We start from the raw sequence: 24,983 nt of genomic DNA, 5'->3' as shown, positions 1-24,983 counted from the left end.
GTTTGTTGCATCAAACTGATCAGGGTGGGTATAAGCTCACAGATGCAATTGCTATAATTCAGACTTTATTAATAAGGTGGGGGGACATGCATAAATATGCATGAAAATTAGTTCCATGGCAGTGACCAATTAAAGTGAAATGAAGTATAATGTGACAGACGTTGTGGTGTAGACACCACCAGAAGTGCAAGCAGCTAGAGCCAGAACAAAAAGGAATCTTGTTGCATGGTGTTGTGTACAGTATTAGACTGTGTCACCCACCACCTCTTCCATGATCTCCTCTACAGACTGGCTTGGGTTGATGCAGTTGTTGTAGAAGTCAGAGCTGATGAGACAGGCCTGAGTTCTGATTAAAAGTTTTAAACCCTAATATGTGTGGACATTTCCTTAGGGCCAAATGACACGAGGATGCAGACATATGCTTTTGAACTGTGCTTCCAACTACGAGCTGTGATAAGCAGCACTCATCGAAAATGGCAACACAAGGGGGTAAACCCAGTTGGGATCAGCATCACTCTTTCCCCATGCCCAATTTACCTGCTGAAATCCCCCCTCCCCCTTCAAAGCAGTGGCTTAGAAGCATGCCTCTCTAAAGCACATATTTGTATACTTGTATAGTTTGGCCCACAGTCACGATTTTCTAAGCACTTTCTGATCAGCTGCTGAAACTTTTCCAGAGACAATAGTGGGGTTGTCAAGACTACAGTGTGAAATCCTTCCTCAGGTTTCTACTCTGCACACACACATCCTGTGAGCTAGCTTCGGCAGGGTGAGAAGAAAAAAGAGTATTACCTCTGCATTGGTCAGGAAAGATGCCACATTCTCTTTCACGTCAGCTACACCTGCTGCCAGCCATTGGAACTTTCCTTCCAACTCATCGAAATCCTTGTCTTCTGTCTAAAGATCAGAGAGAGGAAGCTACAGCATAGTTTTGTCAGGGAACAGGAATATTTTCAGCCTTTCATTAAATCTTCTTAAATAGATTGGCAGGGGGTGGTGCTTCGGCCCATGGACCCTATGGGCACTAGCCCAGAACTCTAGGTTGGCAGGAAAGAGGATGAAGCACTGAATGTCCTTGCAGGGTAAGCATGGTAGAGAGTGAGACCTGTGCTTGTGAATAATTGCTTTAAATATATATATATTGCAAACTATCAAAATTGATTAAATAACATACTGTTTACAGGATTTACTAGGCCCATTCTTATCCTGCACCACTTAAGTGAGATGATGCCTGGTGGGGATAGGGAACTAAAAAGAGGGATTCAACCAGTTCAGTAGGAAGGACTGATCCCATTAATTTCAGATCCAATGTTCAACCAGAGTGCCTTCCATTAAGACCATGGGTCCTTTCAGAAGAGGAAAGTATATTCTATTTTCTTTTGCTATGTAAACCACTTTAAGAACTTTTTAAAAAGCGGTTTATTAATTATTATTAGCCTGCATCCAGACTAGTTACTCCTGAGTAGTCCTGCTGAAGTTAAGCCTACTTTAGCCTACTTCCTGAGTAGTACTGTTCAGTGAGTTCAGTAATAATGTCAGCCATTATTATCATGCAGGCCATAATATTTCAGGTCCTGTAGCATAGAAACCGTGTTGAACCTGACACCACAACTGGGGTGCAATGAGGACAGGAAAATGCTCTGCAGACTTACAGCACTGCATAAATTATGAATGCTGCTATGACATATGAAAGCAATCTCTCTTCAGCGTGGGTGTCATGAACCTGAAACTGACCACATGAGCTCATAAAGGTTAACATGGAATAATGTATTGCTCTCTGTGAAGCAGCCTTAAGTCCCCAGTGAGCTCATATGGATGGAATGGAAGTTTTAAAGGTGCTGTGTAGGCACCTGGAGAACTCTTGGAGGAGAGCAGTCAGTGTCATCTCGTTATATTACTTCACCAGCCGAGGACACTGTCAAACACCCCACATATTTATTGACCATGAGACTCAAGCTGAAGGAGGCACTTACCTTAGACACAATTCCAGTCTCGTGCATAAAGAGGCGGCTCAGTCGTGTGGTCTTCTTGGCAATTGAATGGGGGTTGAGCCGGGCCAGGCGCTCCCGCAGAGTCAGATACCCAGCCTTGTTGTATTTGTCGGCTGTTCTCAGTCAGTGGATTGGAAGGGGAGAAAACAGGGAAACAACACATTACACAAGTCAGGAAAGAAGAACTAGTATTTGATGATACAAAGCCTCACCAGGACAATGGGAAGGACTTATTTCTGAGGCAAGGCTGTGACAGAGAAACTCCCTTTTTTTATCCACTTTGATATAGCAGCTATCTGTAAACTCAAATTGGCTCCATCATAGCCATGAGAAACTGGTGAACTGGCTACCTTTCAGGAAGCAGCACATGTGGGAGCTGTATTATCCCTATGTCTCTTCACACACACCATACATCATATCCTCTTGATGGGGCCACAGGCTGATAAGTACCCAGATAAGAGACCATTATTCTGAGAAATAACCCTTTCCTCCCCTTCTAGCAAGCACCAGCTGCATAGCTAACTTCCTTATTGGCTGGTCCTGACTCTCAGTTGTGCAAGTATCACTAAGCCCCCCTCTTCAAACCTTTTTAGCCATAAGACCCAAAGCAAAATTCTGCCTCTAAAAGCATCCTTTTGAAAACAGCATTCAAAAGGGGGGAAATCCTTTCAAAAACAATTGATTTGTTCAGGTGAGCGAATGAGTAAGCAGGGCAAGATGTGTGTTTGAGACAGAGATGCTTGTGGGGAAATGCTATCCATCATGGTTCAGTTATGAGTATGACATGTAGATACTGATTTCAATAATTTTCTAAGTCTTGAGCTGGCTCAGCAATCTACCTCCAATGCTGAGCCAGAATTCTGAAGTTTGAATGATTTGTTTAGCTTTTGGTTTCCTTTATGAATTGCTTGTATTTTAAATACTTATCTCTCTGGGTTTACCAGTAAAAATACCCTTTTTGGTTTAAATGCTCAACATTGACATAAGTCTGCAAGGTTAACAATAACTCTATGTACCTAGATGCTTGAGTAATGTAACTGAAGAAGAGTGTATATTGGGTAAGAGTGGGAAGACCATTCACCCTAAGACTGAAGGAGTCATAGGCCACATTCACACATGACAGGAAACTGGAGTTAAAAGGGCCAGAGGTTGCCAAACCTGTATGTACAGATGTGTGCAACTGCAGTCCTGTTCTGAAAGAAACTCGAGGTTGTGCTCTGTAAACTCCAATTTGAACCCTTGGCTTGTAGTGAGTTTTGATACTCACACCTGAGGTTTGAGTTCCCCGGTCTGGCACTAGAGGCTGCATTCACTGTAACCGGGATTGAGGGAGGAAAGCTCCTCCCTCTTTCCAGCCATGATTGGCTGTGCTGGCTGTTCTTCATGCAAGAAGGAAGCCTGCACAGCCAGTCCTCCACTCTGCAGTCTCCCTGACTGCAGGCTCCCTACTCTCCGTTAGGTCTGAATTTGGACAGGCGAGAGGGAGTGGGGTGGGGAGCTAAACCGTGGTTCCTTTTGACCCGTGGTTCTGCCTTATGTGCGAATTCAGCCATAGACTAGCACTCAGCACTAGTCTTCCTATGCAATCCCTCTGAAGGTAATTTCCTATCTTAGAAGAATATATGTGCAGAGATCTGTGGCAGCAAACTAAGGAATAGTTTTTAGGTCAGAACTCATAAGGCCCTGTATAAAAGAGGATGATTAAACCTCCATAGATGAGCAGTTTCTTAACAATGGCCAAACTGTTTAATCTACTCCAACTGTTCCAGGGGGGAACCCTTCTGCCCTCTCCCTTCCATGAAGTATTATTACAATCTTTTCATGTTTTATTTCTGCTGAGGTTAGAATGTTTGAATCTCTTGCTTCTGTAGTACACCTAAACAATATGGTACATGGGATCAGGAGCTGCTTTTCCCTCTCAGTCATGGATTCACCTGCTGGCTTATCAAGCCACTTATATCAGTTCCCCATCTGTAAAAAAAAACATGGGTGGTAGGTTTAAAAGGAATTATTTATGCCAAAAGAGACAGGCGGAAACTCAAAGGCAAAAACCCATGAAGGAAAAGCAACATAGGTGCAGAGTTGATCTAGTCTACATTGACTAGTCTCTGGAGGACACCAAGGCTGCACAGGTTGAGGCTATAGATCAAGGTGGATGAGGTTACAGGGACTCATGATCACCAGCTACCTCACAGGGGCTGAAGAACATCTTTAACAATGTAATTAAGTGGGGCCGTGGCATAACTATGAGCCAGGACAAGAGTTGCGCTTTGATCATCCACTGCTTAGAGAAGCACTGTACACATGATGAGAGACAGCAAGCAGGCAGAGACATAAGGAAATACGGGGCCCATGGCAGCCTTTGCCCTTAGGGTAATGAAGGAAAGTTTGATGCCATGCTGCATAAAGCATTTGAAACACAGGAGGTAAATAAGAACAACCAACTTTCTCATGCCTGAAAATGGATATTGTGAATTTTCGGGGTTAGAATCCTTGGGCTGTCCACACACTAACCATCTACAGACTACACAAACCAGAAGACAATGCACTGCCAGTGTAGCAAACAGATGCAACCAGCCATACACCACAGGGATACTGAACTAGGGCTTCTAAACCTCAAGGTGCCCAGAGCGCATCAAACAGATGAAAACCCATGTTCATCTGTTGCAACAAAACCAAGTCTTAACCAGACTAATACATTGATAATGGCAGGAGTTCTCATGGACTAGAGCCTACTTCATTAGATGCGTTATTCTTAATTGGTACATATACAAAGACATGGGGAGACCAGGGCTTCCTAACTCTGGGTTCTTGGATGTTGCTGGATGACAACCTTCATCACCTCCAGCCACAATGGCTAAAGGCCATTATGGTGGCGCATGATGGAAGTTGTAGTCCACAACATCTGGGGACCCTAGGTTGGGAACCCCAGGGTAAAGAAAGAAAAGAGGAAGGAAAGGTTGACAACATAGAATGCAAGAGGTATAAATTGAGTCTATAATTATATAACACTTAAAAGTAAGTGATTACAGAGGTACTTCACAGCAGCAGTAATAACAGCATCTGTTTCTCTCACCAACTTCCTTGCGTCGTTTGTATTCATTAATGTTGGCATTGACATCTGCCATAGCATGGGTCGCAGCTTGAAGAGCTCTATAAGCACTGTCACTGTCTGGTGTGTTTTCCAATATCTTTTGTAGCAGCAGTGGGTATTTTGTAATCCGTTGCACTGGCATCACCAAGAAGAAGCTCAGATCTGAAGCACCAATGTGAGGCCTGCCCAAGAGATATAAAAAGATAACAGCATTGAAGGGGGCTCAAAAATGTCCTGGCATTTCCCCAACTAGAAGCTGGACTCCTTAGGTTTCTGAAAGAGACAAACAGGAACTCTACCCTATTTGTTTGAAGCCTACAAGGAAACTGGTACCAGACACAGAAGGGTCACAAGCAAAGTAGTCTTATTTCAGAGTGCTTTGACGTATCTGAAGTGACTGGAGATCATTGCAAACTCTGGGAACTCCACCAACCACACAGCCATTCTGGACTGGACCTCAGACCATCTGGGTCTGATTTGCAATGAGTCCACATCAAGACTTTTGAAGTCTCCAGGCCAGGTACATGGTGGTTTGGAATCAGCTATTGAGAAGACAAGGCTCAGACTAGGGAAGGCAGCAAACCATTGAGGTGCTTCACACGATTGCTGTGAAGCGCCTCAATGAGGTCTGCAAGGATGAACCTGCTCTCCCCACAGACGATCAGCAGCAGAACCCTGGGCAGCCAGATCGGCTGCCCACACAACTGCCGGCTCCATCACGTGCCACGCGGCCCCTGGTAGTCCCAGGATGGCCCGTGTGAGTGCGCGGGGCATCCTGGAGAGACCACCGAGCCTGGGAAGCTGCTTGAAGGAATTACTTGCAGCCTCCAGCTGAGGGGTCTACTCATGTGTCACCATGCATCACGGCAATACACGAGCAAAGGAATGAGGTTAACAGAGTGCTTGCTCCATTAACCTTATTTAGAGGGAGGGTGTTTTAGGCGGGCTAGCCACCTTGGGAGCACCGGGCTCGCCCACAAGCCCGGTAGTTCCCACAAGCACTGGAAAGTGGGCTAAGCTCCCTTAGCCCGCTTTCCAGTGATTGTGGGAATAGCTTCAGTGTTTCCTTTCCTAAAGCAAGCAAGCAAGCAAGCAAATAAATAAATCAACAAGAAAACAAGGGGGAAAGGACAAGGTAAGTTTGTTACCTTGTCCTTTCCCCCTTGTTTTCTTGTTGATTTATTCAATAAGATTTATTAGCCAGAAACCAAACCTTATAAAAGATTAGCCCTAAGTTTGTTAGGTCTAGAATCAGAGGTCATCCTATTAAACTGAAGGCCAGGAAATTAGGACCAACAAAAAGAAGTTCTTTTTCACACAGCACATAATTAATCTATGGAATTCTTTGCCATGGGATGTGTTGATGGCCACTAGTTTGGAGGGCTTTAAAAAGGGTTTAGACAAATTCACGGAGAACAGGCCTATCAATGGCTACTAGTCTGGTGGCTATAGGCCAGCTCTGGCCTTAGAGGCAAGATGCCTCTAAATATCAGTTGCAGGGGAGCAAAAGCAAGAGAGAGAGCATGCCCTCACCTCTTGCCTGAGGGCTTCTTAGAGGCATCTGATGGGCCACTGTGTGAAACAGAATGCCAGATTAGATAGGCCTTGGGCCTGATCCAGCAGGGCTGTTCTTATGTTCTTACATCATTGATATAGTGCAGGGCCTGAAGATGTTAGTTGCTGTTTTAGTGTTGACACTGTGAATGCCCTCCACTGCACCCCACTTACTTACTATAGGGGTATGTGGGGGGAAACCAACCAACATAAGAAGATCCTTCTGAATCAGACCAAGAGCCCACCTAGTCCAGTATCCTCTTTCCCACAGTGGCCAAAACAGATGCCTCTGGGAGGTCTGAAAGTAGTGCATGAGTGCATTAACCCCATCCCCTGTGTTGGCACTCCACGATTTTCAGCTGCATGCTCCCTGTGAAGATGGAAGTTCTGCTTAGCCATCATGACTAAGAGCTGTTAACAGAGCTATCCTCCAGGACTTTAAGGCATCTCAGCCAGAAGCTGAATTCCATAAATTAATGACTTGTTGTGTGAAGAAGTATGGGAGTCCTCTCAGGTGAACTCATTTCCTGGCAATGAAGGCCTGAGTGGGAAGGGAAGCCCTGAATGCTGCCACACATGCATGGTGCATCATGGATGCTGGGAACAATGGGAAATGAATAGAATCATTTGGGAACGGTGTAGCATAGCTCATATTTGAACATCCAGTTCACACTCTGCTCTTCTCCATGAGTCGTCGTTAATAGAACTCCTCTGAATTCAGCGTTAGATATGAGCTGGTGTTGACTTGCACCCGCCATGTTCCATTTACTTGTGTGGACCTTTGCTGATTTACACTCTCTGGCTTGAGGAGCTTGTCCTTGCTCAGTTGGAGGAGAGAACTGGCACATCTCCCAGCCGTGCTCAGTCACTCAGATAACTGTCTCAGCCAGCTGATGTGATGGAGTGACCCAAAGGACACAGACACTGCCAACCACTGACTGATGTCCTTGCCTCATTACACACAGTGTCATGTTTGTTTAGCTAACAAACTCACTCTGGGATTGATTCTTCCCTCACAGATGGAGGGAGGAGTAATGCAGCCAAAGAGTAGGTGCCGCAGCAGATTCGATGAGCGGGTTCTTCTGCCCCTCTGTGCAGCATAGTAAGGCCGGCAATTTTATTTTTAGCCACATACAGAAAGGAGCCGCAGGACTGGCTGAAAAGCAGCAGTTCTGACATCCAGGTTGACTCAACTGTTCTCTGCTTTATTTGGATTCACCAGTAGCACTAACCTAGCTTAGCACCTTGCCAGTAAGAGAGGCAAGAGTGTGAGGATGAGGTGCACTTTGCGGAGTGTAGATCGAGAGTTCCTCACTAGCATACTCCTGCTCCTGCACCACAGCAATACATATACACATGCTCGCCAATATTCATTTAGCCAGCCTCAAGAACAGGCGGGGTCAATAGCAATACTTCAGAAACAGCAATAAAATCCATAGAATAGCTGCATACCTGCCCACAAGTCCCTATTTTCCCATTCACCTGAATGGGAAAATAGGGACGTGTTGGCAGGTATGTAGCTGTCCACTAAATATGAAAAGCTACATCAAATATCCATCCAGTTTAACCCCAGCCCCTAAAACTCTGCCAAGGCACAAAGGTCTCCAGAGCTGCAAACCTATGCACACTCACCAAAGAATTCCCTCTGAACTCAGTGGGTTTGAATTCTGTGAAATTAAGTCCCATTGCATAGGAGTGTACTGCTAGGTTGCTATCGTATGCACACTTACACATAAGACCCACTGAACAGTGTAGGACTAACTTCCAAGTAAATACAGGTGAAACTCGGAAAATTAGAATATCGTGCAAAAGTCCATTAATTTCAGTAATGCAAATTAAAAGGTGAAACTGATATATGAGACAGATGCATTACATGCAAAGTGAGATAAGTCAAGCCTTAATTTGTTATAATCGTGATGATCATGGCGTACAGCTCATGAAAACCCCAAATCCACAATCCCAGAAAATTAGAATATTACATGGAACCAAGAAGACAAGGATTGAAGAATAGAACAATATCGGACCTCTGAAAAGTATACAGTGTACTGTGCTTGATTGGCCAGCAAACTCGCCTGACCTGACCCCATAGAGAATCTATGGGGCATTGCCAAGAGAAGGATGAGAGACATGAGACCAAACAATGCAGAATTGCTGAAGGCCGCTAATGAAGCATCCTGGTCTTCCATAATACCTCATCAGTGCCACAGGCTGATAGCATCCATGCCACGTCGCATTGAGGCAGTAATTGCTGCAAAAGGGGCCCAAACCAAGTACGGAATACATATGCATGCTAATACTTTTCAGAGGTCCGATATTGTTCTATTCTTCAATCCTTGTCTTCTTGGTTCCATGTAATATTCTAATTTTCTGGGATTGTGGATTTGGGGTTTTCATGAGCTGTACGCCATGATCATCACGATTATAACAAATTAAGGCTTGACTTATCTCGCTTTGTATGTAATGCGTCTGTCTCATATATCAGTTTCACCTTTTAATTTGCATTACTGAAATTAATGGACTTTTGCACGATATTCTAATTTTCCAAGTTTTGCCTGTATATCTAAGGTTGTAAAAAAGAAAACAAATCACCATGCCTAGGAACAGTCTGTAAATCCCGAAGAAGTACATAGTCCTAGCCACTTAGCATTTTATAGCTAGAACGTCATATAATCAACAACAGTAATTGCAAATATGTAATTTTTAGTGCAAAATATATTCCTGTTCAATACACTGTACTGTAGGTTCCAGTTTTGAATAAAATATTTCTTTTTTTAAAAAAACAATCTACTCTGTATTTTACTTCTCTTAAACCAACAGGTTTGAGAAAAGGGAGGTCATCTTAAGCCTCTCATTTGATTTGCAAATACAGTTAAATCAGTGATTAACACATTTTTAACTGCAAATACAGTTAAATTAAATCAACTGTTAAAACACATTTTAAAACAGTTCTTAACACAGTTTCCATTTTGTAGAAGTTTAGCACACTAGAAGACTTGGGGTCTGAGTCACATGGTTGCTACTGCCAAGAGAAGAAGGAACTGCTACTTACACTGTGGTAGTCAGGGTGTCCAAAATCTCTTTTTGTAGTTTTGGGTCCTTCCTGTAAATCTCCAGCAGTAGAAGAGCTTGTTCATAGTTGGCACAATATAACTTATAGACATTTTCCATCTCCTCTTTCAGCTCTTGAAATAAGGTGCCTACCAAGCAAAGTTTATAAGACAGTCATGCTGGAGATTCAGTTAGATTTTCAGGAGGGAAACTCTTCAGAGCCAACAAATCAAAACACAAATGTTCTCAAGTTTCAGCAATATTTTCAATATACACACAGAATCTATGAGGGCCACTTCACAAGTTACTGAAAATATTAAAAACCTGCAGCCAGAGGATTGGCTAGCTATTTCAAATCCAAATGTAAACTCAAGCCCTTCCATGACCATCCACAGCTTTTTGGTAGTTGCTGCTGTCTTAAGACTGGGAGGCCACAATGCTGTAGTGGCAGCTGAAGCCATACTGGGTGAAATTCTCCTGTTCAAGGCTAGTGTAGACTTAGCACTCTTATCTCCCCTTAGCTCCTCCTCTTTCCTGCTTACTTCCTGTCTGTCTGCCAGTAATGTATAGCACCTCCTGACATTAGGCCCAATGTGCAGTTTCCCCCCAATCCTACTTTCTTCTTGGGTCCTCTTTCTTCTACTAGCCTCCATGATCCACTTTCCGTGACCCACAATCCACTGTTTCCTTAGTACCTGCTTTTCAAGCCACTGCCTGCTACAGCCCACTTGCGTCAACTTCCCGATCTCTTGATCAGTCACTCTAGCATTTTTTCTTCTCCTTCCCATGGCATACAGCCTCCCTTCATTTTAAACATTGTGAGGATTCCTCAGAAACCACTTCTCTGGGCCCCTTTGTGGTCCCATTCCTTGTCCCCTCTGTTGCTTTCCTCAAGTTGGATTCGTGACTTGCTTCCTTCAGGTCCTTCATTCTCTATCCATTGCCCACTCTGCCCTGTTTTCAGCCTTTTTGCCTTTTAGCAGCTTGCTACTTAGCTGCCCTAATCCCAGGACCACTTCCTAGTTTTCAGTCTGCTCTAGTGAGACATTTTAATCCCAGCCAAACTGACAATCTTCTGTTACTTCACATAAATTGGACTGCCAACTGTTCAGTCCCTCAAGCTGTGCAAATTTCAAATAGAACTGCTCAGCCAGTCAGTATTAGAGGTTTCACTGCCCCAAGTACAATACAATACATAGGTCCTGTGTTTTCACTACCCGTCACCCTTGCCTTTTCTGTAGAAAAAGACAGGTATTTGTGTGTCTGAAAATATGTGGCAAATGCACCCTTAGGAGCCACAATGAATTGGTACATCAAAGCATTTCAAAAGTAGCAAGGGGGAAAAATATGCAGTTGACTCATAGAGCAAACAAGGAGGACTGAGCTTTCCTGTAACATACAAAGCAACTATAAGAACAAAAGAATAAGAGGTCTGTGGAGTCTGACACACTATGACATCTTGGGAGGGGGGGCACTGTCATCAAATGCCTGCAAAACATTCCCATTTGGTTATCTATTATCAAGAACTAGGCTCTGTTCTTGTCTTGAACTTGCCCAGCACTCCCCTTGCAAGGCTGGGAGTACTGGACAAGCTGAAGCTAATGATGAGGATGTACATTCCTTGTCTGTTCCCTAGCCTGTTTGGGGCACGGCTAGATGGCAAGATTCCCCCCCTCCCTTTTGCATCTCATTGCCCCTCAACCTTGCTTTCCTAATCAAGAATCAGTAACAATGGCATAGAGAATGGAGAGACGTCCATAGCCTGTGAACACCCATATGTGATAACCCAACTTGGGAGCCAGCCTAATTGTTCCTGACTATGTTGCCCTTTAGACATTCTCCCTGTTCATTTCATCTGAGCACAGATTATCAGTGTTTGTCTTTCTAGGCCTTAAGTAATGATTTTCTGCTTCTATAGATGCCAATAACAATTATGAAATTACAGGAATTATGAGTTAATATCAAAGGAACTGACAGCAAATCTTTTAGCTGTGTAAATGCTTAGCTCTATGATTCCCATTATGAACAGGAGGGAGGGAGATTGATCAAGAGAAAACTGCTCTCCTGCGTATCACAACAATTCGTATCACTCTCAGAAAAAATTGAGACTTAATTCAGCATTTGAGGTATGCCACTGATTTAATAACATCTGCCCCAGAAGGCCATGTATTGAAAAACCAATTGCCACATTCCCACTCACTTATGTTAAAGAGCTGCTGATGTCCCTGGTTCCTTGTAGCTTCAAGTCCTTTCAGGATACGTCTGGAAATGGCCAGGACATCATCTATACCAGAGAATAGTCCTTCCAAGTCAAGTTCAAGCAGCTGAAAGGTATAACAGGACCATGCTCTAATTCCTTCTCTCTGCTTAATTTTCTCTCTCTGCATACATTCTCTCTGCATACATTTTCCAAGAGCTGAGCAAGTGACTCAAAAACAGTGAAGTCAAACTTGCTTCTAGAGCTACTCTTGTATCTACAATAAAACACCCATGAATTCTATGACTGGCAGAAATACATGGCCCATTGTTGTAGAATCCCAGGGTGAAAATGAATGTAGACTTGCTACAAGAGACATATGCTCAGGAGTCACTGCCAATCAGGAAAAACATTCAGGCAACAGGATCCACCTCCAAGGCGGCCTCTGGACATTCAGGTATTTCCCATCGTTGAGAGAGGATCTGAGGAAAGGGTGCAACAATGTCTCACTCTACAGCATGCAGGACCTCCCAGCACGCATGCTACCCAAAGCACCTCTATATAAGATGTCAGGGTGTGCATGTCTTGAATTGAGGCTCCCCACAGTCAGGCTCTGGTGCCATCTCCAGTGCTATCTGCAGGCTGTTCTGACTTCAAACCTGAAAGACTGAGTGCTGGGCTTCAGTGGCACCACCTCAGCGGTAATGCCAATCAAGTGGTTTGAAAGGCTATTCTTCCCAGTTCTGACAATATGCTTGACACTTCCCCTCAGACCCTGAGAGGAGAGCTGGTCTTGTGGTAGCAAGCATGACTTGTCCCCATAGCTAAGCAGGGTCTGCCCTGATTGCATCTGAATGGGAGACTTGATGTGTGAGCACTGCAAGATCTTCCCCTCAGGGGATGGAGCTGCTCTGGGAAGAGCAGAAGGTTTCAAGTTCCCTCCCTGGCTTCTCCGAGACAGGGCTGAGAGAGATTCCTGCCTGCAACCTTGGAGAAGCCGCTGCCAGTCTGCGAAGACAATACTGAGCTAGATGGACCAATGGTCTGACTCAGTATATGGCCGTTTCCTATGTTCCTATGACTCTGGCCTGCACCACAACTTTGTCTTTGCCCCTTGGTTGACAGCGAGCTCCCTTGGTCTGGCACCAAACAGGCGTCAGACTGTTAGGATCTGACAGTCCACTAAAAAAGTCCTCTCCCTCCCCACCATCACCCAATACACACATCCTTTAATCTGCTCTAGATTCAGAATGTCACTAAAAGCAATGAACGCTTAGCTTTCTTAATTTCCCTGATTTTTGTATGATTTGCAATTCCCTGTGGAGGATTTTAAACATTTGGGTGCACATTTCACATCCAAGTACATCTGTTTAAGATGAGGCTCTCTCCTGTCCTCTCCTCTCTCACTCACCTGCTTTTTCTGGAGGTGGCTATGAATGTCTGAGATGCACAGCTGAAGGTTGTGTACATAACCTATCTCTGTGTTGATGAGCTCATCCACAGCCAGTCGTTGGTTCTGCTCTGCTTTGTCCAGCCATTTCACTTCGTCATATATGTGATGATCAGCCTCTGGTATTTCCTCGGCTGCCAGTTCTTCTGTGCCATCATTTGCCATGACAGAAGCTATGAAGAGATGGAGAAAGATGTGGGCTTGGGCCCTTTTGCATGTAAACTACCTGATAATATTCAGGCCCATTCCAACCCTACAATTCTACAGGGCATCATCTTCATTTATGTTTAGTTAAATTTTATAAGATGATTGCAGTAGTACATTGTACACACTCACCATCCACAAAAAATAAATATGATGATAACTGCTTGAATCATTGGTAGAGAGTTACTGTAGTGTGTAGACACTACATGTTTAAGCACTGATCCAGGAATGTGCTAGGTGACTTTAGGGCCTGTCCTACATTTCAGTGACAGTCAATGGCATTTTAGCACCTGGACACTTTTCAGAATAGCTGCTCAACAGCAGCAAAATGCCACCATTCAGGCAAGTCACATTTGAAACATAAACAGCAGGGGAAGCAGTCTCGCGGAAACTAACAACCCAAAAAACCAGCAACTTCTTTATGCCAGGTATACGATGTCCTAGCTCTATATCGTAGTGATTAAATTTGAAACAAGGCATCGGAGCAGTTACCCCTGATAACTTGGCAAAGAGGCACCTTTTAATGTGGTGATTCTCTTTATATTTAGCAAGGGGAGAGTAACTGGCCCTATCCACCCCCAGCACAGTACCTCCAGTGACTGTTGCTGGTGTCTATCTTGTGTTTATTTTTAGCCTGTGAGCCCTTTGGGGACAGGAATCCATCTTATGTATTTATTATTTCTCTCTGTAAACTGCCCTGAACCATTTTTGGAAGAGCGGTATAGAAATCGAATACATACATACAGTGGTCCCTCGACCTATGAACTACTCGACTTACGATGTTTTCGAGGTATGAATGACAAAAAAGACCGGAAGTCGTTGCCGTTTTAGATGCGGCTTCCTCGACTTACGAATGTTTTCAGACCTCCGTGGATGCGCTCTTCGACTTACGAAAATTTCGACCTCCAAACGTGCGTTCAGAACGGATTAACATCGTAAGTCGAGGGACCACTGTACATACATACATACATCGGAAATGTGAACGACACCCTGCTGTCCACGTATGGACTGCGGTGTCTCAACGCAGGAAGTGTGGAAGCACACTTCTGAGATACGACGTGACCCCAATTTGTTCAAATTGGTTAGACAGTCCACAAGCTAGCCCACTTGCACCTCAAAACATTCACACATCCACCATCTTGAATCGAGTAGATCACATCATTACAACCTATGCTATTGAGGCGTCCCTATGTGTCCCTACAGCTGTAGCAAATTTCATTCATAGTACAGGCATTGCAATGCAATGTTAATAGGGACACATACACACACACACAGAATGCCAAGTGATCTCATAAGCTTAAGGAAAGTAGGCTAAAAAGCAGCATTGAGAAGCTGGCATCTTGAGTGGAGATCGGGTTCACTTAACACTTTCCCCTTAAGCTGTTTTCCTACTAAAAATCACATACACCAGCTGCTCTTCTCCCTTTAGTAGAAAACATATTGGAACTTTGAGAGAGAGGAAGCAGCTGGGTGTGATTTTGTACAGCAAAATGGCCCAAGGGAGGAAAGGGTAAGCAGCTCTTCCCAAAGGTACTTGCACTGCTTGGCTTAATACTTCAGTCTCCCAATGGCTCCTTTTTTCACTAAAACAAATCAGTGGAAAATTACATGTGAATGCATGTAACATGTAGCTTAGTGGAGCATTGTGAACACTCTGGAATAGCACTATATTAATTCTAAGTATTAGACAGCCAATGCAATATAGAAATTTACTTCAAAATGTTACTATAAACTTAACTGGTGCAGTTAGCCGGCATGGTTTTGTCACAGGCAGCACAACTTTCATAAAACTAGCATGGAAATGCTGGACATCAGGCCATGGTTGATAAGACACATAACATTTCCTTAAGATGCCCCTGAAGCAGTTTGAGCTGTATTACTCAGAATGGCAGCTCTACATCCTAGAGTGAAATTACAGACTACAATTTCTTTTTTAAAAAAAAATCAATAAAGAGCAGATATTGTTTGCCTGGGACAGTGAGATAACCTTCTTTCAAAATGTTCAACTGTTGATTTTTTATTTTTTTTAATCACATGTGCCACACTTCAGTCAGTCTTCTGCACTGTGTGATATTTCATTTTCAGGACACAATTCCTGGCACTTTAGATAGCATAACATGTCCCTTTTCACAAGACATGGTTTCTAGTCAGCAGAGACTTCTGCTAACAACAAAGGTTCAAATTAACAAATACCTCAGTTCTCCGAATGGCCCTACAGCTTACTAAATAGCATTTGCCATTTCTTTCTCTGTTTTGTTCCCTGAGTAGGTGTAACCTCATCCCTCCAAGAAACCCAACTAGTTTGCCATTCAGTTGCCGCAGGGGTTGTCCTAAGGGAAATTTTAGAACTGCACAGTGAGATGTATTCTTTATTCACGCCACTATGTAGCATGAGCTCCTACAGTACACCTGTGCATTTTTCTTGTGTTTGTGCTTTCTTTCTTTCTTTCTTTCTTTCTTTCTTTCTTTCTTTATTTATTTATTTATTTATTTATTTATTTATTCAATTTTATACCATCTTTCATAATGAATCTCAGGATGGATTAAAGAAGTTAAAACACAACAAAATTCCACAAAAGTCACATCTAAAACTTTAAAATAAGTGAAACAGTTAAAACCATAAAACATCAAAAACAACCACAACAACAGGAAAGCTGAGAGACTCGGCAGCCCCTAAGGGGTAAAAGCCTGAAAAAATAAAAGGGTCTTTAGTTGTTTTTTAAAAACAGCCACAAATGTCAAGGCGGGGATGTTCACTGGGAGAGTATTCCAGAGCCTGGGGGCACCAACTTTCTTAGAGTCACATTTCATGACATTTTGAAGTTCACACAGAGTGGTTAGGGATGCTGGACCGGGCCCAGCTCACTTGCAAACTCTCATGAGAGCTGCCACGCATGGGATTAGCGATGGGTATGCCTAAAGATAGATAGATGATCAATGATAATTTCAGAAGTTTTTAGGAAGCAAAATGCCTCATAAGTGAATACTCTGAAATCCAACAATATTTGCCCTTCAATTAATCCGAAAGAGGACTTTAAAAAAAAAATCTGGTTACAGATGGTATAGATAGGAAATGCACTGTTGTACTTCATTCAACATAACAAATGATTATCTCTACCTGTGTACAGATCTGTTTCACATGTAACGAAACCTCCGGTTTCATGTTACGAGTGAATGAGGCCATTATTTGAAATAAAAGAACAACTTGTTCTAGTAAGAACTAATCTATTTTCCTTTCACTATCCCTACAACAGGACTAAATTTTGTTCAAATCATGTAGGTGGTCCACAAGCTAGAGTTCTTGCACCTCAAACGTTTATGTGTCCACCATCTTGAATCAGAGTGGATGACATCATCACAAACTATGCCATTGAGATGTCCCTGTGTGTCACTCACTACAACTGTACCTAATCTGGTTCAAATTGGTTAAAAAGTCCACAAGTTTAGATTCATTGAATCTAAAGAAGGGAAATACACATAGCTCTTATGCAGAAAGTTCTTTTAACCTGAATAATTTAACACTATTTATTAATGCACAGAGAATCAGCAACAGTAAGCTGGAATCCTTGTTGACTTCCCTGGTATTCTGATAACAAAGGAACTAACCCCACCTGAAAGGCAACACTTTTTAATTGAGCCTGGATTCTTTCGTTTCATTTGCACCTGATTATGCTTTTGAATATGTTAAAGACATGAAATTGAAATTTAAAAAAAGTTCTGTGTGGGTTTTTTTAAGGAAAGATTCTCACACGGGCTGACATCCTGATTTGAGGAAGGATGTCACACCTGTGCAGCATCCTGACAACATCATTGCATAACACTTGTACAATCATGTAGCACAACCTTCTATGTGTCTCTGAGAAGGTCTTCCACTGGCAACATCCCAGAGTTTTGCAACCTTCTTGAGGAAGGGCATTGCGCAAGCACACCATCAGTCATTGTCAGCCATCTTCTGCAGTCAACCTGCTTTCACATTTGGTATTGGCACAACTGCACAATCTCTTTGAGGTTGTGCAACTTTATTTGTTATGAGAGTGTTTTGTTAGTTAGGAAGCCAGAGACTAGATTTTTCATTTTAAAAATATCAGTTAATTTATTTGAAAGTACACAATTTTCCTTAAGGAGACATGAACTATTACTACAGATGAGATAGAGGCAACCCTCTAATGAGGCATGGTGAGGAGGTTGCCTCATGTGGTGAATTAATGAAGGCAGTGGATTAGTACTCCAGCTGGCCTGCTACCTCTAGCCACTGGTCTAACCATCTTCCCCATTAACAAGTGGATTGGTAGGTGCCTCTACCTGCTGCCAGTGGCAGTACCCCTGCCACTGCCACTGCCATGCCACTTTTCCTTCTCCCACAGACACTGTTCCAGCTTCCTGCAAGGCAGATGTGGAAAGAAGTGTGGTCCTCCACACACGTCCTTCCGTTCTATGTCTTACCCACCCACACTTTTTCAAAAGGCAGGGAGAGTGAGACAATTAGCTGCAGGAGGGGGAAGAGTGGTAGCCGTGGCTACTGCTGCCGCCAGGTTAGAGGAGATGGGGTGGAAATTGGCAGGGGTGGTAGGGAAGGAAATCAAGGTGGAGATTGGCAAGGATGAATAACATTGGCGGGGGGGGGGAATTGGTGTGTTTCATGCAGTAAAAGTATGTCTTGACAAGTAAGTCATTAGGGTGGATGGGAGGGTTGGTGCATGGGGCACTCTGCCCACTGTGGAAGCATCTTGCCCAGTTGCCTCAGGTGCCAAGGTAACTTCAGCCAGGCCTCTTTCTTGACTCCTCTTTACACCCTGTACACAAGACTCCTTCTCAACAGCCACACAATGCTCTTCAGGCTCAACTATCAATGATTTCTAGGCCTGAGGACCGAAGGAAGGCTTGGGGAGGCTGAAATATTTTTCAGAATATATTCTTCATTTACCATGAATGCTGCTGTGACAAAGCCTGAGGAACCCTGATCTATAGTGTGGCCACATTCCAAAGGGGTCTTTTAAAGAGCTCTGGGGGGAGACAAAAATCACACAGGTATAATCTCTTCTCCAACAAAGTTTCAGAGATTCCCAAATTAGCAGCTAATGTTGTTGTGTTTGTTATTTTAACTATTATTGGTTTTGTATTGTGTTTATTGTATGCACTTTGCATTTTAAAAAAACAGAAAAGCGGCCTTACAGCATTTTAAATAAATAAATTGATCTTCATCAAGGGTTTTAAAGGGGCAGGACTTCTACTTGCTACGTATTCTTCTGGCAGTGCTTCTATACTTTTAACAGCACTGCAACAGGAGATGTGCATGAAATGAAGCTTTCCCTAACATGGAGATTAAGTGATGGAGATAAACTTTATCTGCTGAACTCCAGCCTGTCATACAGTCATATAGGCACAGCAGCACTGCTACAAAAATAGTGGTTGCAACCATAAATATAACCATCACCATTTCAATAACACAAGAGCAACTTCTGTGACTAAAACTATTTTGTTTTCCTCTGCCAAGAGTCAAAGTTGGCCTTGGACTCAGCAAACATATTCCCACTGTAGTAAAGACATATGGCGAAGCACCGTCCCCTCTTTACTTTCCATATGATCATTCTGGGCTTGCACTTTGTTATTGATTTATTCAAGGTCCTTGCATACTTCCACAGTGGTGAACCACTTTCCCTTCTGGTTGATCCAGATGGTTCACTATCGCTGGAGGGATTAACAGGCTTGCATTTCTGGGGAAAACTGTATAAATGGCTCGCCCTGAGAACACCTTGTTGGGAACTAGCAGATGGACTTGTCTGAAACTAGTCCAATAACTGGAGAGCATCTAAAGATGACACTGTTGCTACTGCTGCTTGATTTGCTTGTGCCTTGCGTGCCATCATGGCTATGTGACCAAATAAGATGGTTGTGTGGGGTGGGGAAAGGAGGACCAGTTACAGAAGCTCAGAAGCCCAAAATTATCTGTTTGCAATTTAAGGACTTTAACTCCAGTGTTCCAAGGAGCACTGCAATAGGCCTTCTGAAATGACATTTCTGAAGCACAGAGGCTAATTTAAAAATATGCACTCCGTTGTCACAGAAATAATGGGAGACATTGTTTGTTGCAAGACATGTCAGATGCTGGCCGTTGTCCTGTTTCCTTCCTACTGGCAGAAAACTGAAAGCTAATTCCACCCCCATTTGGATTCTGTTTTATGCTTATTTCAAAATACAAGAGGGGAGTCACTGACAAAATGCTCCAATCAGAGTCACATCTTTATGGCAAGACCCTTGAAAGATGAAGAACATCAAGATAAGCATAGTAAACCTGTTTTCTCATACACAATATGGAACACTTTTTCTGTAACACTTATTGATTTTGAAGCAAGTGCTAGGCCTAAATAGGCCATAAGATGCATGTTTGGCAATATATTAATTTATGTTGTTATATCATTATAAATATTTGTCTATTGGCTTTCCTTTTAAAAATAATAATTCAGAAGACATCTCATCAAAAAGATCCCATAAAAACTGTAACAGTGGCGGTGAACCTGGTTAAAGAATCAACCAGGATCACTGAACCCTGCAGAGCTGATTGTGAGAACCCAGAATTTCCAGGCAATCTTGATCAAACTACTGTGGTTAAATCGGTTTAATCACAGTAGTTTGACCAGGATTGCCTGGAAAGTTTGGGTCCTCACAGTTAGCTCTGCAGGACTTAGCTATCCTGCTTAACACTTTAACCAGGATCAGTGTGATTGTGTGAATGCAGCCATAGTAAAAGAGTGAAGGAAGACATTGGGACTCTGCACACGAGCCACCAAACCCAGGCTAGGGCAGCCCAGCCTGGGCTTGGCTGCCTGTGTGCACTGCCAGGATCGAGCCCAATCCTGATGCTGCCCTCATGGGTAGCTTGACTTTTTACCCTGGCCTTTAGCCAGGGTTTAAGCATGCAAGCGTGCCCTTAACCCCAGCACCAGGGTCATGTGTATGCTTGGGCTGCACGAGTGTACACAGAGCTGGGCGCCCAGCATAGGAGCAGGAGACAAAGTAGGTTTAGAAACCTTCTTTATTCAGACAAGACTGCAACAACTCTGGGCAGCTTGCCCTTAGAAAGCAGAAAGCTAAGCAACACCCAACCAAACACAATAGAATCTTAAAGAGACAGGACATATATACTACACCAAGAGCATGGTGCATTATGAGATTCTTGGAGACCGAGACTCATTTTCCAGCCTCAAATGATCTGCACTGCATGGAGCAGCATAGATCGTGTGGGTGCATGACGGCACACCCAGAAATCAGAGTCCGTCATCTGGGGGGATGGTAGGTTCCCCCCTGCCTTCCCCATGACCAGTCATGTGCACACCCTTATTTGGGCAGGGCAGGGCAGAGAATTCTAGGCTGAATGGGAAACTGAATGGGAAACATTTGGATAGATGTTGCAGGAATTTTAACCCTCTCATTGTGGAATTGTGACAAAACTAAATGGCCAATTTGGAGCCCATTGATATTACATTTATGCCAGAAATCATTTTGACGATCTCCAAGGACAACCATGGAGCTACTCTGAAAGCCCCTTATTTGTAGAGAATGTGATGTTTGACGGTGAACTTCACTAAACGCTCTATGATCCATAATTATAAACATTAAGCAGATTGATTGACAATACTAGCTCACATGATTCTCGAGTTACAGAGCCGTAATGCTGTGTCTCAGGGCTGCTGAAGACTTTAAAGCAGCCTCAGTGCTGTTAAGAATGGGTGGCAGTGCAAACAGCATTTCTACAGTTTTCCCCATTGAAGTGAATGGGGGAAACTAGAAGCATTTCTTGCACTACTGCCCTTTCTTAACAGTGACAGGGCTGCTTTAGGAGTCTGCAGCAGCCCCGAGGTGTAACATTACGGCTCTGTAATGCTGAACATCATGTCAGCCACTATTTTCTTTAAATGTGAACACTGTGGATTCATGGCTGTTGGGATCAAAGGCAAGTCAGTGCAATCCTGATGCACACTACCACCACAGAAGATTCAAGAATATATATTACATGCATATACTACTCTTTCTTCAGGGACCTGAGGAAAGAGTGAGCAGTATGGCATGAATAACAAAGGAGGCTAGGTGAACATAGGGCTGGACCAAAGCTTTCATTGGATGTAGGAACGTAAAATACTAAATGTTTAAATGTTTAATTGGTAAGAACATGCATTAAACAATTACATTTTTTTTAAAAAAGGAAAATAAGGTGAGGAAACAAAGTTCCCTCTGTGTGTGTGTGTATGTGTTGTGATTTTTATGTGTTTTATGTGTTTTTATTGGATGTTTTAATGTTGAGTTGTGAGTCACCCAGAGAACAATTTGTTATAGGGTGGCTAACAACGAAAGTTGTTTAAAAATAAACAAATTATTATTATTTCTTGTTTACACAGACAGGTATTATTGACTTGTTTGTTTTATCCAGACGTCAAGTCCTTCCCAAGGACCTGGGATGGCTGAATTTTATTATCAATATTGTTATTATTATTATTATTATAGATATCGTCGCAAAATATAGGCTGTTCCCAGTAAAGCTGCTTTTTGTAATGGGCTGATGGTGATTTCTGTGGCCCCTATGGTGTTGAGGTGCTCTTCAATGTCTTTTGGAACTGCACCCAGGGTGCCAATTACCACTGGGATTATTTTGGTCTTTTTCTGCCACAGCCTTTCAATTTCCATTTGTAGATCTTTGTATTTTGTTATTTTTTCAAGGTTTTTTTCTTCTATTCTGCTATCCCTTGGTATTGCTATGTCGATTATTTTGACTTGTTTTTCTTTCTTCTAAACTACCGTTATATCTGCTGTATTATGTAGCAGATGTTTGTCTGTTTGTAGTCAAAAGTCCCATAATATTTTTGCACTACAAACAGACAAACATCTGCCACATAGTGCAAAAATATTATTATTAATTATCATGATTATATTAACAACAAACAACAACAACAAGGCAGCAGAGCCTTGATGACAACTGGCCTGCAAGCACTTTGCTGTGTATCCTTGTTGCCATAGAGACAGGACAGCATCCAGCATCTCTGCTCTCACAAAAACTGGGAACTCCTCTGTGAGAGCTCCTGTCATTCCAACAGTTGGGGAAGGGTAAGACTCACAGTTAAACAATTTAACAAATTAAACATTATTTAACTGTTTAAATGTTTTAACTATTAATTCGTTTTATGCTGTTTTTATAGTTTTGATTTTAACTGTTAATTGATTTTGTTTTTATTTTGATGTAAACCGCCCTGAGCCTTTTTTGGAAGGGCAGTATATAAATTGAATGAATGAATGAATGAATTTACATCCCTTACTGGATGTTCAGACAGGAGGAACAGAAAGAAAGTGGAAAGATAAGGGTTGTTTTAGTGGACTGTGAGTCAGGAAGGCAAGAAGGCACAGAGTTCTTAGGTCTCCAGTATAGACTTACAGCACAGCTGCACCTTTGGGTAAAGACAGTGAATTCTGCTGCTGTGGTTTTCTATTGTCAGCACTGTCACCCAGCAACCCTAAAGGGGCAACAAGGACTAAAAGATGTGGGACCAAAGTTGAACTTCACATATTGATTTAAACTAACTTGCCAATACTTTACCTGCAGGCTTTGAGCAGTGCTTGAAAGTACATAACTCAAGACTGTGCCCTTAGTTTGTGATGGAGAGGTGAGCTCAATCTCAGTCAGTCAGGTTACTTAAGAATTGGTACTACCTGTCCTACTGAACGATTCCGTAATTTGGGGCAAATCACTAGTTCTCTATTTACCTGAACTTGCATATTTGGCCTTCAGCATTTTTAATCAACATATGGTAAAAAAAGAGGTAGGGATGGTCCAATACAATTTCTAGCACTGAGTAAGGAGAGTAGGCTGGATATTCTGCCTTGGACCCTATAAAAGAATACCCAGAAGGATCTATCTATGTGTCTGAAAAATATAGTAGAGCCCTCCTGGAACTGTACCACTTCAGAGTGTCAATGGGGGATTTCATAATTCAGTACTTTCTCCTACATAAAAAAAATCCCCTACCTGCAGCATGTAAAGTAGAATGATTGTAACCTTCTCTTGCACATGCTAATTTTCTACACGTGGAGAGTTTTTAAAGTGGGGAACATGCAAACATGCAATATTCCATTTGCATTCTGAAGTGCTGAAGTCCCCACAGGGCTAAAACACGTTTGTACATGTAGCTTACCTCACAGAAACCTGGAAGGAAAGAAGCTGTAGAATCCACAGTTGCTATCTATATCTCCTTATGGAGGACTGCCTCACAATTTTGATGGCCACCTTTTCTTTTTCTCCTGTCAGGGTTCCTGTGCTGTTAACAGTGGCATGACAGACAGAAGTTCAAGAGGTGACACTTTCCAGATTACCGCAGCTCCTTGGCTGAACTGCATCTGCTGAATTTCTGCATGCCATGCAGCTGTTAAATGCCCAGGCGCCCTGTCAAAAGATAAAGGTGGCAAACATATTGACTCTATGGAAATTATAGGAAGAGCAGGTTTCCTCTGTTTACCTCCTCCTGTGACAGACACCTGCTCTTTTCCCTCCCACAAGATGGTGGAACCTGCAGAATCTGGAATGTGGTTATGCAACCTTTCCACTCATCCATGTAGGAAGAGACAGCAGTTCCTGATTAATGGCTTCTCTGTAGATTTTGCTAACCACACACATTTCCAAGGGCTTTGCCCCGTTGAAGAATAACTCCACTGTCAGCAAAGCAATTGCTGTCAAGTTCTCCTATTTCTTGCCTATTAATTCTTACCTGCTAATTAGCCAGGGACTTCAAGCTTTTCCACGCTGCCTCTGCTGCCGCTGCCGCTGCCGTGGCTGCCTTTAAGGGAGTTAATGATAAACCCACTGTGCTCCAGTGACACAGCCTATGTGGGTTGAAAGGTCCGGCCCACTCAGCTGTTTGCCGGCGTTTGTGAGCCAGGCCCAGCTCTGCTCCTTCGCTGCCATCCTCTCCCCGTGATGTTTACTGCAGTAACAGCCAGCCGAGTCAGATGAGCATGCCTGCTCAGGACTTCCCTGTGCAGCAAAACACAGCTGTGGCAGCAGGCCAGCTGTGGAGAGTGCTGGATGAAAAGAGAATGTCAACTGCCTGGGGAACAATCGCCAGGCTTGGGGACAAGTTGCAGGAAATAACAAACGGACTCACAAAGTGGGAAAATACTAGGGGGAGCAGTCTGTGTGGGCTACAAACGGCAGCTCAGCTGACCACGCACTGGCTCTCTGCCACATCTCAGTCCAGGGCAGTTCCCCTGCCTGTTGACTAAATGGCCACCCCTCGGCATGTTCCAGTGACATCCCTGGGCAGCTTCGTTTATTTTTATTAACAAGCCTGGTCTGGGGCTTTCTGACAGCCATGAACAAACAGGTTTTGCTCTTTAAATAAGCCTGGAGGTGTCAATGGCCTGTTTTACGTTGCCATGCCTGACAGGTGAGGACGTAACAGCTCT

The 24,983-nt window shown here is 43.2% G+C and overlaps 1 protein-coding gene across 2 annotated transcripts in view; it reads right to left on the bottom strand.

The window, feature by feature from the left end:
* Positions 1-24,983, bottom strand: part of ARHGEF37 (Rho guanine nucleotide exchange factor 37) — a 68,481-nt gene that overhangs the window by 24,512 nt on the left and 18,986 nt on the right. Inside the window, exons 1-7 of one of the 2 annotated variants that reach the window (XM_053299629.1) lie at positions 24,287-24,544; positions 13,296-13,507; positions 11,888-12,011; positions 9,689-9,836; positions 5,068-5,267; positions 1,974-2,104; positions 793-897 (exon numbers count right to left, since the gene is read on the bottom strand). In XM_053299629.1, coding sequence (XP_053155604.1) covers positions 793-897; positions 1,974-2,104; positions 5,068-5,267; positions 9,689-9,836; positions 11,888-12,011; positions 13,296-13,499 — 912 coding nt within the window. In that variant the 5' untranslated portion in view covers positions 13,500-13,507; positions 24,287-24,544. Of the gene's footprint in view, positions 1-792; positions 898-1,973; positions 2,105-5,067; positions 5,268-9,688; positions 9,837-11,887; positions 12,012-13,295; positions 13,508-24,286; positions 24,545-24,983 lie in introns of those variants that run through there. The other variant, XM_053299628.1, reaches the window with a different exon arrangement.

Source organism: Hemicordylus capensis, chromosome 2 (genome assembly GCF_027244095.1).
Source record: "Hemicordylus capensis ecotype Gifberg chromosome 2, rHemCap1.1.pri, whole genome shotgun sequence".
Classification (NCBI taxonomy): Eukaryota; Metazoa; Chordata; class Lepidosauria; order Squamata; family Cordylidae; genus Hemicordylus; species Hemicordylus capensis.
The sequence above is the reverse complement of the archived record's forward strand: the minus strand, read 5'-3'. Positions and strand labels throughout refer to the sequence as shown.